This window comes from Polyodon spathula, chromosome 16 (assembly GCF_017654505.1).
Source record: "Polyodon spathula isolate WHYD16114869_AA chromosome 16, ASM1765450v1, whole genome shotgun sequence".
Classification (NCBI taxonomy): domain Eukaryota; kingdom Metazoa; phylum Chordata; class Actinopteri; order Acipenseriformes; family Polyodontidae; genus Polyodon; species Polyodon spathula.
The window spans coordinates 27,118,681-27,135,795 of record NC_054549.1 but is presented as its reverse complement, the minus strand read 5'-3'; the positions used below and the strand labels follow the sequence as shown (position 1 = coordinate 27,135,795).

The 17,115-nt window shown below is 38.0% G+C and overlaps 1 protein-coding gene across 2 annotated transcripts in view; it reads left to right on the top strand.

Moving 5' to 3' along the window:
• Positions 1-14,618, top strand: part of LOC121328491 (LHFPL tetraspan subfamily member 4 protein-like) — a 76,972-nt gene extending 62,354 nt beyond the window's left edge. The window contains exons 3-5 of one of the 2 annotated variants that reach the window (XM_041273175.1): positions 6,515-6,531; positions 10,758-10,772; positions 11,698-14,618. In XM_041273175.1, the coding sequence (XP_041129109.1) occupies positions 6,515-6,531; positions 10,758-10,766 (26 nt within the window). In that variant the 3' untranslated portion in view covers positions 10,767-10,772; positions 11,698-14,618. The remainder of the gene's footprint in view (positions 1-6,514; positions 6,532-10,757; positions 10,773-11,697) is intronic. The other variant, XM_041273176.1, reaches the window with a different exon arrangement.
• Positions 14,619-17,115: the final 2,497 nt, after the last annotated feature.

Here is a 17,115-nt window from a genome sequence, read left to right as displayed (position 1 = left end):
TAAAATAAAACAATACACACACCTTACTTAAACAAGTTTTAGCAAATGGGAACATGAAACACAATAAAATAAAAAAGGTCCTTGTATACCCTTTAATTTCAAATTAAACACGCTTAAAAACAAATCAAGGAAAATTGCAAATCATATCAGCGAGAGATTTGCTGAGTGCTGCCAACTTCTTGAGACAGACAATGTTAACTGTGACACGGTTCAGTTTGTATTAACAATGCACACATTCGTTATTTTATTTTCTAATTGTATTTGTCAGTTTTACACTAAAATATTGAGTTACCATAGCTAATATTAGATTCAATTTCAGATCTTTAAACACTTGTTTAAAATGACATATTAAAGAGAGATCAAAGCCTCTGAAACCACAAAATACAAAGTGTAGGCCAGACCAAAATGTGCATTATAACAGAGCAAATCTAATACATATCCACTCTAGAGACTCCCTGCAAACAACGCACAGCTTTTTTGCACATCACAAAAACATAGTACTGGATGACATCTGTAGTGAGAACAGAGGTCTGTTCTTGCTTCTTACTACATTGTTACAGCAATGCCTTGATTTGAGCCGTGTGTCAAAGGAGGTACTGCAAACAGCTTCTATAGACTGTCGAGATGAGGGGTTTATAGTCACGCTGGACCCACACCTTGCTTTAAATTAATTAAACTGTGACAGGGTGTAGTATGTAGAAATATGAACCCCTTTTGTTACGTTACAATGCAGTGTGACTGCCCTGCTGTGCCGTGCAAATGAAATATGAAAAAACCTTAAGATAAATAAACAAAGAACTGCTGAGCCACAGCTTTTTGAGCAATGAGAGTCAATGCAGCTAAATTAAAATAAAACTGTAAGAGCTTGTCATTTAGTCCCTTGAATAAACCCTGGCAAATATTGATAGAATGCCAATTAAATAAAGCTATACAGATACAAATTAGGTATGTTTCAGAGTCAGTCTAAAAGTAACTAGAAAGACATGTTTATTTTATTTACTTATACATTTGAAGTGGTGCGGTTTCTATGGTAACCCAGATGATTCCAAGGGAATGGCTCATCTCTCCTGAGTCCTCCCCCCTCTCCAGCAGCTGTGTCACGACACGATTTTTTTTTTTTTTTTGCAGTTCATCTGGCATAAGTATAAATGGCAGTTTAACCTTTTCAGTGCTATTGACGAGAGCTTGTCATTTTACTCTCTCCTCCTGGGCCAACGACAAGGGGTGATGATCTAGCCACGTATAATGGAGACAGGTTTAACACTTTAAGGTACAAGGGGGCATATGTGTCCCACAAATAAAATGAGGCCAACATTCTTATTTTTACAATGAGATGCACGAAAAGGGTTGAATACAGATGGGCAGGGTACCTGCAGCAATCTACTTAAGAAATTTCCTAAAGCAGTAATTATAAGTGTTGTAAATGTATAAAACACACAACTCTGTCTTTGTGATATTTGTTATATATAATACTGTACATGTACGCAGTCAGAATGTGACACAGCTGTTTCTGTCACTGAGAACACAAGCAATCAACTCTAAATCTCCTATGTTATCACTGAGCTGGAATGTTTTCCTTTCTATTATTTGCATGGCAAGGTTAACTTAAACCTTTATTGCCCTTATAGTCTATTTCACTCCAATCTATATATTTTAAACTGATTTAGTAACATTATTCATCAGATGTTTTATTCGACATTATGAAGCAAAATTAATTCATTCTATACGCTGATGCAAAACTTTTGGCCATAGCTGCATTCTTTATGCTTACCTTACAGTTTTGTTTAAGGTTTATTTTTCCTTCTGGTCTACCTCAGTGCTGAACAAAATGAATGGTCTTATATTTTAACAAGAACAGATCTCTAATCTTTAGTACTCCCTCTGAGTCCGTGCTTAATTATATTCTTTGGGAAAGCAATAAATACTTCATTACAAATGCAAAGTGGGGAACCGTGAGACTGTGATGTAACGGAAAAATAGAAGTTGATTACAGAACAGGGGGTTATCAACAGCATGGAATAATAGTTTGTGCAAAATGTATTAGTTATGTACAATATTATAATGAAAAACAGTGAACAGTAAAAAAACCAAGGGGTATGAAATTGACAGCACTGCCAGCTGTTTAGAAATCTGAAACCCCATCTTTTATAATAAGACTGAATGTGATGGAAGGGTAGAGAATACTTTGCACTGCTGTGTAGATCTGGAATACAGCCAGGGATTCTATTATGAGTTTCTAATGATGGGTCCTCCGCTTTGGGGCCTGGGGGCTCAGAGCAATATGGCCGGAAATCACCTCCCTGACTCCAGAGCAATCTTTGAATAAACCACCTTGTGATCTAGCTCATTCGAAAGTGCAAATGCAAAACAGCTGTTGTTGTCACGTCAAACTCCTTATCTGCAGGGAGAGGAAAAGCCTATTCTCAAACCAAGAAGCTTTTGGAAAAACTTTTTTTTTATTAGTAGAAGTTTTGATTTTAAGGGTTTCCCCCAAGAGCTGAGTTTCTTATCTTGAAATGTTATCTGACAAATAAGTTCAATAAGACATGTGACTTTATAAAGACCTCTACCTAACATTGGTACACCGTTTGACCCGATCACAGCTTTGATACAATGTGACATAGACTCCACAAGGTAGTGGAAGTTGTCTTGAGAGCCGCTAATCTTTTTAGTCAATAATCTTTCACGCAAATTCATAGAGGAGGCAAAAGATGATGGACACGTCATTCAACTTCATCACAGCCATGCTTGTTGGGATTGAGATCCAGGGATTGTGGTGGCTCAAAGTGTCTGTCATAGTCCTCAAAACCATTTGGACACAATTCTGGCAACGTTTAACAAAACCTACCTGGAGCTGAACCTCCTTTTTTATCAGCTCTGTTTTGATAGACAAACGCCCCTCTCAAACTGCGACCACTTGCTGGTTAAGGAAACATCAATCTACAGTCACCATTCCTTTTATTCTCACACAGCTAGATGATCTTCTCAAACAGAGGTCCACTCCCAGTCACATAAAAATCTAAATGAGAAATTAAAATAAAACCTTCTTTTATAAGATAATAGGGGAGTCTCCTATTGTAGAAGGGATGTCATTCTGTGCAGTTTGGGCGAGACGACCACAAGCTGCACAAGAGGACCACAACTGTACAAGCTGTTATATTAACAGACCCTAAACACATTGTATTGGAAAGTGGAAGCAGCTATAGAAACAGCTATGGTGCTCTGTGTTACTCGCCAGGATTACATTCATTCTTCTTGTGATAAGAAGGGTTAGAGCAAATGAAAGCACTACGTAAGTCTTACCTGTTGTGTACACTGTCTTTCACAATCTAGGTTTCACTTCTGCAGTTTTGAAACAAACTTTAGCAAACATATTGGTTTTTAAAAAATGATGGCTGGTACCATACAAGGTTAAAATATTGTGTGTGAGCCTCTGGTCCAGCAGGCATGGGCTTCGCACAGGTGGAGGTAAGACGTGAACCCAGGACCTCCCGCTCTGAAGAATAGTGCTGATACCACTGTAGAAAAGAGGCAGGCTCCCTTGCACCTGCAGATATCAGGCTTATGTCTTCATGTTTAGTTTGCATCACCTACCATCCCTGACCCCTACCCTCGCGCACGCTACAATATCTTAAAATCGCATTTCTTTAGATTTTGTTACTGATGCTTTCAATAATTCTGAGTGATTCTTATTGCAATTACTCAGATATTATTATTTTTTTTTTAGAAATCTGGGTTAAAGGTGTTCTGGGAGATGTCTGGGAGAAGGGTCCAAAATACGGGAGACTCCCAGTGAATAGTTGACAGGTCTGGGCAAGCATCGAAACCTTCTTTCCTGTCATTTACAACAAGCTGCTCAACACTGTTGGTGTGACATGGGAAGTAAAACAGAAACAGACAACCTAAAAATAGAACTGTCCTTAACCAGAGACGCTATAACTTGTATTTCTTTTCCAAAATGCACATTTGAGACCTGCAATACACAGCACACAGATTGCATAAGGCTTAATAAACTATAACTCCTTTAAAACAAAATAGTCATAGCCAATTATTATTTTTATTATTTTCTCCCCAATTTAGTAATGTCCAATTATTTTTGGGCTCATCTCACTGCAACCACCCCTGCGCTGACTCGGGAGGGGCGAGGATGAACACACGTTGTCCTCCAAAGCGTTTGCCATAAGCCACCTGCATCTTTACACACTGCAGACTCACCTTGCAGCCACCCAGGAGCTACAGCGTCAGAGGACAATGCAGCTCCAGGCAGCTTACAGGCAAGAGCGCAGATGCCCGGCCAGACCACAGGAGTCGCTGGTGCGTGGTGAGCGGACGACACCCTGGCCGACATAGCCCTCCCTCCCTCCTCACAATTTCTGAAAAAATTAGATGGCCATTAGGACATCTAATCTCAGAAAATTAATTTGGGCAACTCTGCAGTGGATGGTGCAGATTATATTTTTTTCATATATCTCAAGAACAGCTGTGATACAAACTGGTGTCATTAGAACCACATCTTAAGTTGCAGGTAAATACAAGCAAACGACCAACAGCTGAGAATGCTCAAATTTGATAAATGGTTCAAATTAACTATTTTCTTAAAGGCTATGTAGCCCTAGTGCACAGATGTACACTACCAGTCCTGCAAGCGCAGCGCAGTGACTCTGTTCCCACTTTATTCTCATGTGAAGGGTACTTCAAGGGACTCGAAGTCTGAGCCTTTAACCTCAGGGCATGGGGACTTTCTCAGTGTGGCTACAAGTCTATATTTCATATTCACTCTAGGGTTATAGAGCAAAAAGCTTCTAGCTTTACTATCCTGTGGTTGTGTCCTTTAGTTAGCTGCATTACATAATGCAATTAGATTAGGCAAATCCACTGAGCCGGCTGCTAAAGAAGATGGATTTTCCCTGCTTTCTTCAGCATCTTTCCCAGTAATGCAGTCGCCTGGAACAGATACGGGTGTGAACGTGCAGGACTGCATCCTGCAGCCAAAGTCGGTTGAGAAACTGGATGCAGAATGCTAAGCTGTAAGACCATATCACGTTCAAGCGACCTGCTGATCATGTATAGATCAGCCCATAGGGTCACATCCTCCACCCAAACCAATGGGAAAAAATACAACTTCCTGTTCTCTATTTTCAGCCAAAAATTAATTAAAATTTTTTTTAAAAAGTAGCATCCAGAATACATGACAATGGCAACTTAAAACTAGAATGTGATTTCTGGTAGACGATTTATAAGCATAAAATAAAATGTTCAGTACATGTAAAGTACTGTATGTAGCATGTATTGTTGACAGTTTCTGAGGTTACAATGAATTGAAAATATGAAATCAGCATCTCATATAATCCCTCGCTGTGTATTAACAGTGCAAGTCAGTCTCTTCGGAACGGGCAGTGTTGTGTGATGCATTGCAGTTGCTTACCTCTGTTAGATATTCTGGCCCATAAAAGGAGGGCATTCTGCCCATCAGTGCTCGTCTGGTTCCAAGTAGCATCATAGATGTGACTAGGTAACCCATTCCATACCCTCACCACTCTCTGTGTTAAGAAGTGACCTGTCCGTCCTAATTCTGTCTCGCTCACAGAGGTGGGCAAAACGGGCTCTGTTGCAAAAAGTGCATCAAGCACTTAGTATCAAGAAAGAGCGCTTTCGTTATTAGTAGTTTTATACCAGGAAAATGATGTTATTTCCCTGTGTAAAGTAATCCTTGCTATTGCACTAGCTTCAGTATAAGGGCCTCATCTCTTAGTTCCAACTATAATCAAAACCACAGAAGACAAAGTTACTCTGGCACTGCTACCCTGTTTTTCTTTTTGTTTGTTTTTTTTTTTTTTTTTTATTGACTGTGAAAACAGAGAGACAAAGCAAATGTTAAAATTTAATCATTTATTTATTAAAATCAACTCTCTGGAACATATTATAACTATATTATTGATAAAACTTCAACACAGCTTATTTGCAATACATTTAAGCTAATTATTGTATTTACAGAAAATACCCCTCAAAATTGCGCTGCTAGTTTGAAACCGCACCCCCCCCCCCCCCCCCCCCCCCCCCAAAAAAAAAAAAAAATGTAAACACCGTGGACACATTCGACTCTTCTTAATAAACATACTTTTTGTACAAGTTGGCAATATAAAATATTGCATTAAAATCAACAGAGTGTTTAGCAAAAGCACCAGCATAGTAACTGCCATCAAAAAACAGGAAGAGAAAAGAAACAAACAGTACCTGATACAGCAGCAGTCTGAATTTAACTGACCCAATTAAGCCTCCACCCAGGTCCTAGTATTGCTACCTATCAAACCCAGAGCAGAATGGTCCTCTAGGACTGGATACTGCTCACCTCTGCATACCGCTGTGTCCCAAGCCTCTTTGGTTTACTAAACTCTTTCAATAGGAGCTGATGCTGCAGGGGAGGAAGAAGCATAATACACAGACAACTATGAGTAAACCGGTACCAAGCAATTCACGTGTTAAACTAAAATGTCCTTTATTTCTCTCTTTGCAGATTTCACTATTACTGGGGTAAGTTACAACCAGTGGTTTTGTGATGTGCTGGTTCCTTGTTGTGCTGTAGTTGTGTGGTGGTGTCCCAGCGGGCTCCGTCTAGTTGTGTCACAGTTTGGTCAGGCGTGTGTGTGTGTGTGTGTGTGTGATTCCCTTGTCTATTGTGATGTCATGTTCAATATTTACATGTTATGCCCAGTCGTGCTTGAGTTAATGCATCCAGTTATATGTGTGGTACTTACTGCAATTATGTCCTGAACTGCTTCCTGGGTGCATTCGTATATTCAAAGGGAGAATTTCAAAAAATACTGGATTCCACATTGTAACCATGTTCTGTCCACTGAACTCCAACAGTAATTAGAGAAGTTTAATAAATGATTGGTGGGGTGTTTGCTCATTCTACTCACTCCTTCCCTAAAAGTTACTAGTCTCCCATTGAAATGTAAGAAAATTTGCCACGCTTTATTTTAAGATAAAAAAAGTCCTCTTAAAACTGTTCATAAAACATCCCTACTTCAGGATTATCAACTCCAAGTCAATCATATTACTGAAATGTGTTTCAAAATTGTCTAATGGGACTTTTAAAAAGTAACATTTTTTAGGTTTTGTTTTATTATACTTTATGTTATTTGTATTGGTATATAAATAGGTTAATTTGTATTGTCAAGCCATAAACCAAAAATGCACGGCATTTAATTACCATTTTTAGTATGCTTGTTGTTAACAGCTGATAAACTAAACTAGTGTGACCTCAAATGTTTATGAATGTGGTAACTGCCATTACAGAGACCAGTTTTGGGGGTTACAATGAAGAACCCCATTATTTTGAATAGGTCGTAATATTTGGGTATTATTGGTAATATTTCTGTACAAATGTTTGCATTTATTTGAAAATATGAATACAGTATTCCAGGTCAGCAGTTATTCATTGAGTAGCTAAACCAGCATGGATAAAAACATTAGTCAAAGCATTTGTTGAGTTTTTCTTCTGGTTTATTTTTGAATTTCTGATTGAGTGTTTCAAGTACTGAGTATGGCAATGCTATATTGTGTTTCATTCACCCTTGTGTAACTAATGGTCCACTCTTCATGGCAGTTCCATATGTTCTCTACAGTAACACTCTCCATGCCTCTGTGCGCTTGGCTGAGCTGACAGCACCTTGTAGAGTGAGGTGATTTAATGAGCTCTGCATCAGTATGACATCTCTCTGAGAAAACTGCCCGGGGCGCTCTGTATAGACTTATACTTTTCCAGGTGTTTTCTGAGAATATATTTTGTAATAGATATTATTTGACTTGTCTGTTCATCAGTGCAATACCAGTGAGAGTTTGGTTACATAAGATTCGCAGTTAAAAATTGATTGTCATTATATAATAATCAGGGGAAAAACTCTCTATACTTAATCCTCACTATGGCAGTGGATAAGCTCTCATTGGGTTATTTTCTTTAAAAACTTTGCCAGCACCAAAACAATAGATACCATAAATAAATTGAGGGACAAATATTTAACAGAACCATTTAAAAAAAGGAAAATATGAATGTAAAACTGGTAAAATGGAACTAAGAAAGTACATTTAAGGGGCTCTATGAAGAAAAATCACATTTTTAGGGTGACTTACAAGTGTACTTCGGATATTTGTTACTAGTGACATTTACAGTTTAATATTCCTTTAACTCAAAATAATTCCCTTTCAGTGTAAAGACCTTGACCACTGGGCAAAATACTGTTCCAAACAAATTCTCTAATTCATTTCTCCAACTTCAGATTTAATTTTAAAAATTGACTCAATGAGTGTTCCCTTTGGGGGCTTATTCAGCCATCATCATTCATAAAATCACTGCAGTACTACATGAGTGGAGGATCTTCTCCCATATAAAATGTTCTCATAGTAAAAGCATAGTCTGGTCTAATCAAGCACAGTGAAAGCATGGGAAAGCATAGGGAAGCATTGTGAAGACCAGTGAGGTATATAAAACACATTATAAAACATGGCAAACTATGGTAACCATGGGGAAAGAGCAGCACAATATCAAAAAAGAAATACATCCAAACAAAATCAGTTTATGCAAAATATTTAAAAAATAATTACAAAAAAATGAATATTTCCCCCCATTTCCAAGTCCAATGCCAGTTTTAAATGCTCAGACAGTGAGGCTGGAGCCAGGGAACAAAAGCAACTCCTTCAGAATATTCCACTACCTGACTAAAAGTTCCCAGTATCTGAAACACTAACTGCTGGTTTAACCTGATTAATAACCTTATAGTATCAGGAACCAAGACTTGCTCCAGTTATTATTCCTGTATTACTGAAAGCATAAAAATCCTGGATAGGGGAACACATTGTATGAGAGTTACTGTATATACAGTAGCTGTCTTGGGCTACATTAGGCTTCAATGGGAAAATTGAGTGGTTTGCTTAGTAGTTTAGCCCATCTATGACACATCATTAAAAAAAAAAAAAAAAAAACCTGCAACAGAAATAACTGCATCAAATATATGTTGTAGGTGTAATGGTGGTAGAACAGGTACTATAGCTGCTCACCTAAACAGAGGACACAAGGTTCAGAACAGTGAGGTATGCATCGTCCCATCCTTCAAAGAGTCTCCCTGTGTTTACCACTCTGTATGTGTTCTAAATTGGCGGGATCCCTTCACTGGCAATGGATGTGCTCTTTGTTGGCCAGACACCAGACTCCATTAGTCAGGTTTGCTGCAGTTTGATGAGAAAGGCAGCAGTATACTGCCTGTGCCATTTATATCAAAAGTCAGATAAAAATCGTCACCATGTTACCCTGTTTGTAAGTGCTGACTATGTGGTAAAAAAAACAGACACAAAGCTGACATTTAGAAACCCCAGAGATCACCTCTCTGAAATGCAAAGCTAGCCTAGTTATTTATAAACTGTACAGTCAAGCTGTGTCTACGAAACATTTAAACTAATTACCGTATTAGTCGATAATGAGTCTCTGCTGAGTACAAGCCGCACCCCTGATTTCAAGATTTAAAAAAAAATATATAAGAATAAAAAGAACCTGAATATAAGTTGCATTCAGCTTAAAAAAAAAAATAACACAGTTATGAATCTTAGAAGTTGCCAGTAAGAAATATTGCAGTAAAAATCATAGGGTTTAGCGAAAACAACAACATACAAAACTAAGCCAGGAGAGGGAAGAAACAAAGTCTCAAGTCCTGGGCTTTGAAAGAATATCATTTCCCAGCAGTCTGTGGAGTACCCAACTAGAGCCTGGTGTCATTTCAATCACTTAGTACCTTGTTGCTATCTGTAACTAGTGATAAAATGCCCCAGGAGTCTCTACTACGCTTCTCAGCATAAACCAGTCACATCATGTCAGCTTTAATAACACAAGAACTGTTTCCTAGGGTGCTCCTAGAATATCTTTCCTTTAACCAAAGTAAATTGGGACAAATGTATAGGATACTCCTGGACTATCTTCTGGTTAAGTATTTCCTTAGCGTAGTCTCAAGAATTATTCAAATATTTTCTCTAAAAAACAAATGAAACATTTCTTATAAAAGTAAAAATAAACAAATAAGATATTCTCAACCTAGACACTAACCTTGTTCTTCACAGCGGAAGCCCAGGACTCTGCCCCCTGTGCCATTCGATGCCTTACAGCAATAGTGAAAGAGCAGCAGTTTATAGTTGAGTCCACTCCCTTTAGTGATATAAAGTTTTTGTACAGAAGCACCTTTGATTTTCCTGGAGTATTTTTAAAGCATGTAGAAAGACTATGCATATAACCATTTTGTATGCATAATCTAAGCTACCTGTTTGAGGGACTGATTCACAAATCCTATATATATTCTGTTTCTAATCGAGTTGGGGTTTTAATCCAATTCAAATGCACAGGTTCAGAAGCATTGGTTCCCTCTGTAACAGTTGTGTTGTGGACATTCAGCATCATCATAAATATATACTTAACCATTCATTGAAAAATAGCATGTGCTTTATTTTATTCTGCTTAAATCAGCCCAGAGCTGAGAACTTGCCTAGCCAGAGAGATATGGAGGCTTGTCATTCATCAAGTCCCTAATTGTCTGTCCGACCCAGTATCCCACAGTTATTGTGATCAAACCTTACATGAATGTTTCTTCTTGTCTGTGTAATTATCTTCCTCTCGAAATTGACTTTGTACTTCTCTCTCTCTCTCTCTCTCTCTCTCTCTCTCTCTCTCTCTCTCTCTCTCTCTCTCTCTCTCTCTCGCTCAATTGCTGTTACAGAGGATCTAATGATAGGTAAGTCACCAGCTGGTTCACGTCATTCCTATGCTCGCCAGTCTGTATAAAATACAGCATTGTTGTTTCCTTGGGACTGATTAGCTTGTGAACGTAGCCATTCAGGTCCATGTGGTTTTAATTGCTGATAATACAGTACATGCGGGGCTAGTGAGCAATTAAAAAGAGACCATAATACACAGTGTGCCTCAGTAAGGGATTTAAGATCTTACTTTAGTTTTAGATTATTATAACCAATGTTTTACAAGGCTGTCTTTTTATGTCTAATATTTGAACATACTCAACATCCATCTATGAATAGGAGCACACGTTTGAAATGGTAGTCTAATGGTGAACACACACATCTATTTTTATAAGTTATTGAGTCAAACATGCACATCGGCTACAGTGTTTGTAATAACACTTACAGCTCAAGCTTGGTATGCACAGCTATTGCTGGGATGTTTGTTAATTTGTGAGCAGTGGTACTATGGATTTACTTCTAAATAAAAAGCCATGGATAATGTATCCAGTTCACATAAACACGGTTTGTGTTTTAAGTTTCTGCCTGCAATGGAAAACCTGGTTCCATGACCTTAAAAAAACATGTTTAACCATGTTGACAGCTGTTCCACTTTAGTGCTGAGTGCATAAGCTCACACAAGTCAAGCAGAGTATGGGTCACTTCGCATTTAAGTGCTGGCCACTAACATCTACAATGTGTGTCCGTGTGTGTTTTGTTTCAAGAGTAAGCAGCTTCAAGTTCTATATTTTGACTTGCCTTCTCGTGATGTTTTCAATCGTTTTGAGTGGTTCTCCAGATATATGTAAACATGTCATACGTTAGGACGGATGTACATAAGAACATAAGAAAGGTAAAATGGCGAAACCCAAAAGATAAAACATAACACAGTACTTATACTTCTTTGCTTGTTTATTCTTTCAGATTGATGTCCAGGATCATAGACCATCAAAGTTGGATTTCATGGAGACCCCACCCCGACCCCAACACCTTCTCTCTACCAATCTCTGTCTCCTCACTCCGGGATTAAACACTATGACAAACTACCTTTATATTTATAAACACAATTCCTCTGGAAAACAGCTTGGTTTTATTTATGTATTGTTTTCTAGTTTGGACTACAAAACGAAACAATATCAGAGACATGTAAATATTGAGAAAAGAAGAAATACCATGTTCACAAGATTCTTCATCGGCACCCAGGTGCAAAACATATTTTTTTTGTACAGCACAATATGGTATGATTTTTTTGTTGTTGTTGCTGTTTAAGAAGAAACAGACTGTAACATCTCTTTCATATTTGTAAATGTAAATGGACACCTAAAGAGTTATTTAAGAGAAAAAATATTCTAAAAGCAAAACAGGGTAAGAGACATAAACCATCTTTCATTCAAGTGGCTTGCCAGGTCGTTTCTAATTAACCTTTTATATACATAAAAATGTTTAACACTCCTGGGATGCCTTGCAATAGACCCACAAGAGCACGGTGTTCATTAGAGCTTAATGAACCAGCCCTGCAAGTGGTGTTTAATTATTGTACACCCTTCCACTTGAAGCAGTTGCTGAGATTCCATGCATCTTGATTGTAGAATTCAGATGAAGACTTAAAAATGCGTGCAAATAGCAGGGGGTGGCTTTTATACATGTCTGTTAGGATAATAGCCCTGCATGCTGCAAACTGCTTTGACAAGAAAAAACACAATCTTTCTGAAAGCGCACTTAATCTATGCCAGTCCTGAGATATGCAGTTACAGAGTTATCATTGCTGCTAAATGCAACTGAAAACAAGATGTCACATGCTATGCGTGTCATTCCAGGTGCTGGCAGTAAATTCAGTGCAGTTTTTCAAACATTCTTTGGAAGGTGGTTTTTAATAAAAGCACACGTGTATATTTCTCTTTTGCTGAATACATTTAAGGGCTTTAAACTATTACATTCATTTAGGGAACCTTAAATACAATGCTCAAATTATTTTTTTCAGCAGCCCTTTATGGGAAAAAAATATTTTCTTATAGGGCTGTGCAGCTGCTCATATTTTCCAGGTAATTCCCTTGAATATGTTTAAAGTTGGCAGGTTTTAATTAAAAACAAAAAGTTAAACCTGTTAAAAAATACGTTAATTGCAAAACACAAAATGCAATCAACACATTACTAAGTGCCAATGACAAAAAGGCAATGTGAGTTAATATAACATGGTGTGATAACATGTCAGAAACTATTAAAACCATATTTAAAACTAATGTTGTATCTGTAATTTGATATAGAATCAATGTTCTTTTGATTTTATAATAATATTTCACTTGCATTCAACACATGAATTGAGATGGAAGTTTATTAGACATTGGACAGGAGTCACTGAAACTGCTGAATTATTGGAAACAAGCCTGGGCCTAAGTGAAGTGTTATTAACAATCAAAAGAAAATTGATTTTATATCAAACGGAGGAAACAAAGGTAAGACTATAATGTGAGTGGTTTTAAAAGATTAGGTTGTGACAAGCTATTGGATACTTCTAATTCACACTGCTAGTCCTATTATCATTGATTGATACTTAATGTGTGGACTGTAAATGACAGAGAAAGTATAACATCATGTTTTGCAATACCAGGTTACAATTACTCTCTGCTGGCTTAAAACATGTTAAAGGGAATTACGTGAGAAATATGAATATCTGCGCATGCTATATATTAGCACACAATGAATGACTCCCATCAATCAATCCTACTACCTGGGAACAGGCAGTGGGAGTATTGAAAACAACGCTCTGCTTCTATATGAAGCTAAAAAAAAATGACTTGGATATGTAACATTATAAACAGGCAGCAAACCTTAAATATGATTTCTTCTTAAAGACACCATACAATGAATATGATAAAAAATAAGTACCCTTGTCATGGAGCATTAACAAGCAAAAGATTTCCATTAATGTTTTAGATTTTTGCTTTCAAAAACAGAACAGGATTGACTATCATGGAAAAAAAAATCTTTGACCATAAATGTTGATAGTATTTAAACACGTATTTCATCTGCAACTTTCAAATCAAAAGATATTCAGCACAGCAGTAAAATAAACGTGTCCAAATGTGTACACAATAGTGACCAGTAAACAGTTAAAGAACAATACAGGAAATAAGTGGCAGCACTATGCAGTCACTCTTTGGAGTAAACTGCACTTGATAATGTAACACCTCAAATAATACAAAACACCTCAGTCAGATTTAATTTTCACCTCTGAAGCATGTAGAAGTGTTAGTGAACACCTGTTAACTTGTGCTGTATTATATTCTCACTTGCTGATGCCATCTCCTGTGTAAGCTCTATATTTGAACTCCATCTCTGCACATACGCTTCCTATTTCTCTTCGCTCTGAACCACAAAGTGGATAATGAGTCTCAAACTGCAACCCAACTTAACAATGCCAGGTAACATTTACCTTTGTGTTGAAACTATTGTGTGGTTTTCTGGCTTGCATGTGTGCTTTGTTACATCACCAACTAACGACCGATTACAAATTAAATGCGACAGATACTTAAAGATATATAGAATGCAGTTTAACAAATTTTGCGTTGCCTCAACCCACAACCGCACCTAAATCACTGCCTGGAAATGACATATTACACAGGCAGTGTACTCACGTTTGAGAATTGCAGAAAGTGGTTGGAAATTCTTTAATATTTGCTTCAAAATGCACTTTTAAAATACATTTCTCTACAGAGAAGCGTGAGCACTAGAGCCCTTTTCAAACTGACACTCCTACCTAGGTCCGGACCTCAGTCCTGTCTAACAATTCCGCGTAGTGTGAAACCACGTATCGGGTTTGGACCTGGGTTAACCCGGGTCCCAGTTACCCACCTCAGGATGTGGGTCGACATGCTTTGACCCGGGTTGAGCGAGTCAAAATGCATGACAGCCGTTTGTGAGCCGACGCAATAACAAACAGCCAGGCCTGTGTGGAGGGTTCACTTCCACAAGGAACATTTCTGTTTATTCTGTTTAGCCATATTTTTGTTGATTGAGACACACCATGAGCCAGATTGCAGCAGGGATGAAGAAACATTTGCTCTAATCAACATTTAGGCCGACGGTTCAATCCAGAGAAGCTTGAATGGAAGTGTCTGTGCCAAGCTGCTTCTGGGGCATTGTTTATTTGTGACTGTCACCCAGGTCAACCCTGCTTTATCAAAGGCAGTGTGAAATCACATACCTGACCCAATGGCACCAGGTCCTGCCGGGTAGATCATGCCAGTGTGAAAGGGGCTTCTTTAAAAACTGCAACAATAATTTAGTACACAGGAGGGAGCCACACTAAGTAAAATGAAAGTTCAATATAAAAATAAAAATGGTGGACTAAACCTCAATATAAAACCTTTGGACAACAAGAATAGTTCTTCATCCATTCGGATAACCTCAACTCCTAAACACACTCCCCAGGATTAAAAATCTCCATGGATTGTTTCCTTAATGCCAATACAGTAACCCGTTTCCAAGAGTTAAAAACTTGCACCCTATGTGCGTTGAGAAACTTAGAGCAGGTCAGTTAAAAAACCCACTTAATGGTGTGTTCTGTTCCGCTCCTCCCAAGCGGCTTACCGCTTCGAGCACTTTTCATAAGGGAACCAGAGTAGAAGACAAAATGCATGCTGGAGAATTCTTAACCAACTGACTGGAGATGTTCAGTTCAGGATTGAAGATCTCCCTCACCGTTTGTGAGTCCTAAATGCACAAGTTTCTTTGAGTCTGTACTCTATACCAGGACCGGATAAAGGTATATTGTTGGAATAATGTAGTTAGGTCAAGGAAAATGTGAAAACAACATGCCGGTCCATCTCAGGAGTGTCTTTCCGGTGTTGGACATTTTAAATCCTGCCCTTGTAGCTAAACGCTGTGAATATCCTTACTTTGGCATGTGTTGTGGCAATATCTTGCAAATTCAAAAAACAAAACATATAAAAAATAAATATATCTTTAAAAAAAAGGGAATTTAAAAAAAAAAAATTCTGAAATATATCTAAATTACTTCTTTATGGGAAAAGTAAATATATTTGAAACATAAACCAAGGTCTAAATATATTACTGATGTGTGTAGAATATTTCATAAAGCACTATTTCTAAAATGTAATGAAATACCTTGTGTTTTCCTTTTGTTTATATATATATATAAACAAATATATATAGGCAGCCAATGCTTTGTGTCTCTGATACCCTGCTGTAAGCGATGAGCGATAAGCTGCCTCTTAAGATGGCAAACTCCTCTAACTGGTGCTAACCCCTAGCAATCCTCAAGTCACATGACACAGACAGTGGCTGTTTTTGGCTTGAGCAGTGGCGTATCTTTAAAAGGAGGGGAGTTGATGGAGGTAGATAATGGCAGCTGTGGTCTTCCCATTACAACTGGGCAACTTGGGGTAGCACATAATAATAGAACGTTATTAATGGACTTGCTCTCAGTAAGTGTGCCCAAATCAGTGGCCACGCACTCAATTGCAGCTCATTGCCCCTTAGCACCATGCCGTACCCTTTTACAAATACTATCCGCTGACAATGCAGGCTAGCACTACAATGGTACATGGTATCCTAATGGTTAATGCTATGAACTAATTAATACCAGACATGAACACCCACTGTAAATCACTTTCAGCCATTTCAGGTTCACCTTTATTATGCTTTTGTCTGAAGTTCAGATTAGACTATATTGGCTCACCTTGTGAAGTCTAGAATGGCTCAAACTGCTGTGCAATAGGAATCTTGTTTGTATCCCTGTAATACCCACTGGTATTCCATTGCAGTACTGCAGATGCAATCTCTGTTCCAGGATGGTACCACTGTGCAATGCTAATGGTGATAAAGCAAGACAAACAGTTTCTATAATGGTATCCCAATGGTATGTGATTAAGTGTCTGCTACACTGATATACATCTTCTTGCTTACTTCAGTGGCCTTGGTAGAAAATGCCTAAAGGCAGTATTAAGAAGTACTGAATGCTGCTTAAACCATAAGATAGAGGTGACTATGTTACTTCTGCTGGTGTTAAAAATATGGTATCTGTCCCTGTTGCTTCCTTTTCCCAAACTTTTGCTATGGAAAACTAAGTGACTCTTATTTACTGGAAGTCACTATTCCCACACAGAGTCGTAACCAGAGCTGGCATTCTACCGAGGTCAAACTGATGTTTCAAGCTATAGCTGGCAGTATTTATATGACTGCTTGGTCTTTACTATTCAACCTGCAAATCTATGTTACACGACAAACCAACAGAGAAAATGAAGGAGTCTTTTGTACTTTACCAGAATTTTTACATGAGCATCAGCATTGATGGTGCAAAAAAACAACCGAGGACACGAC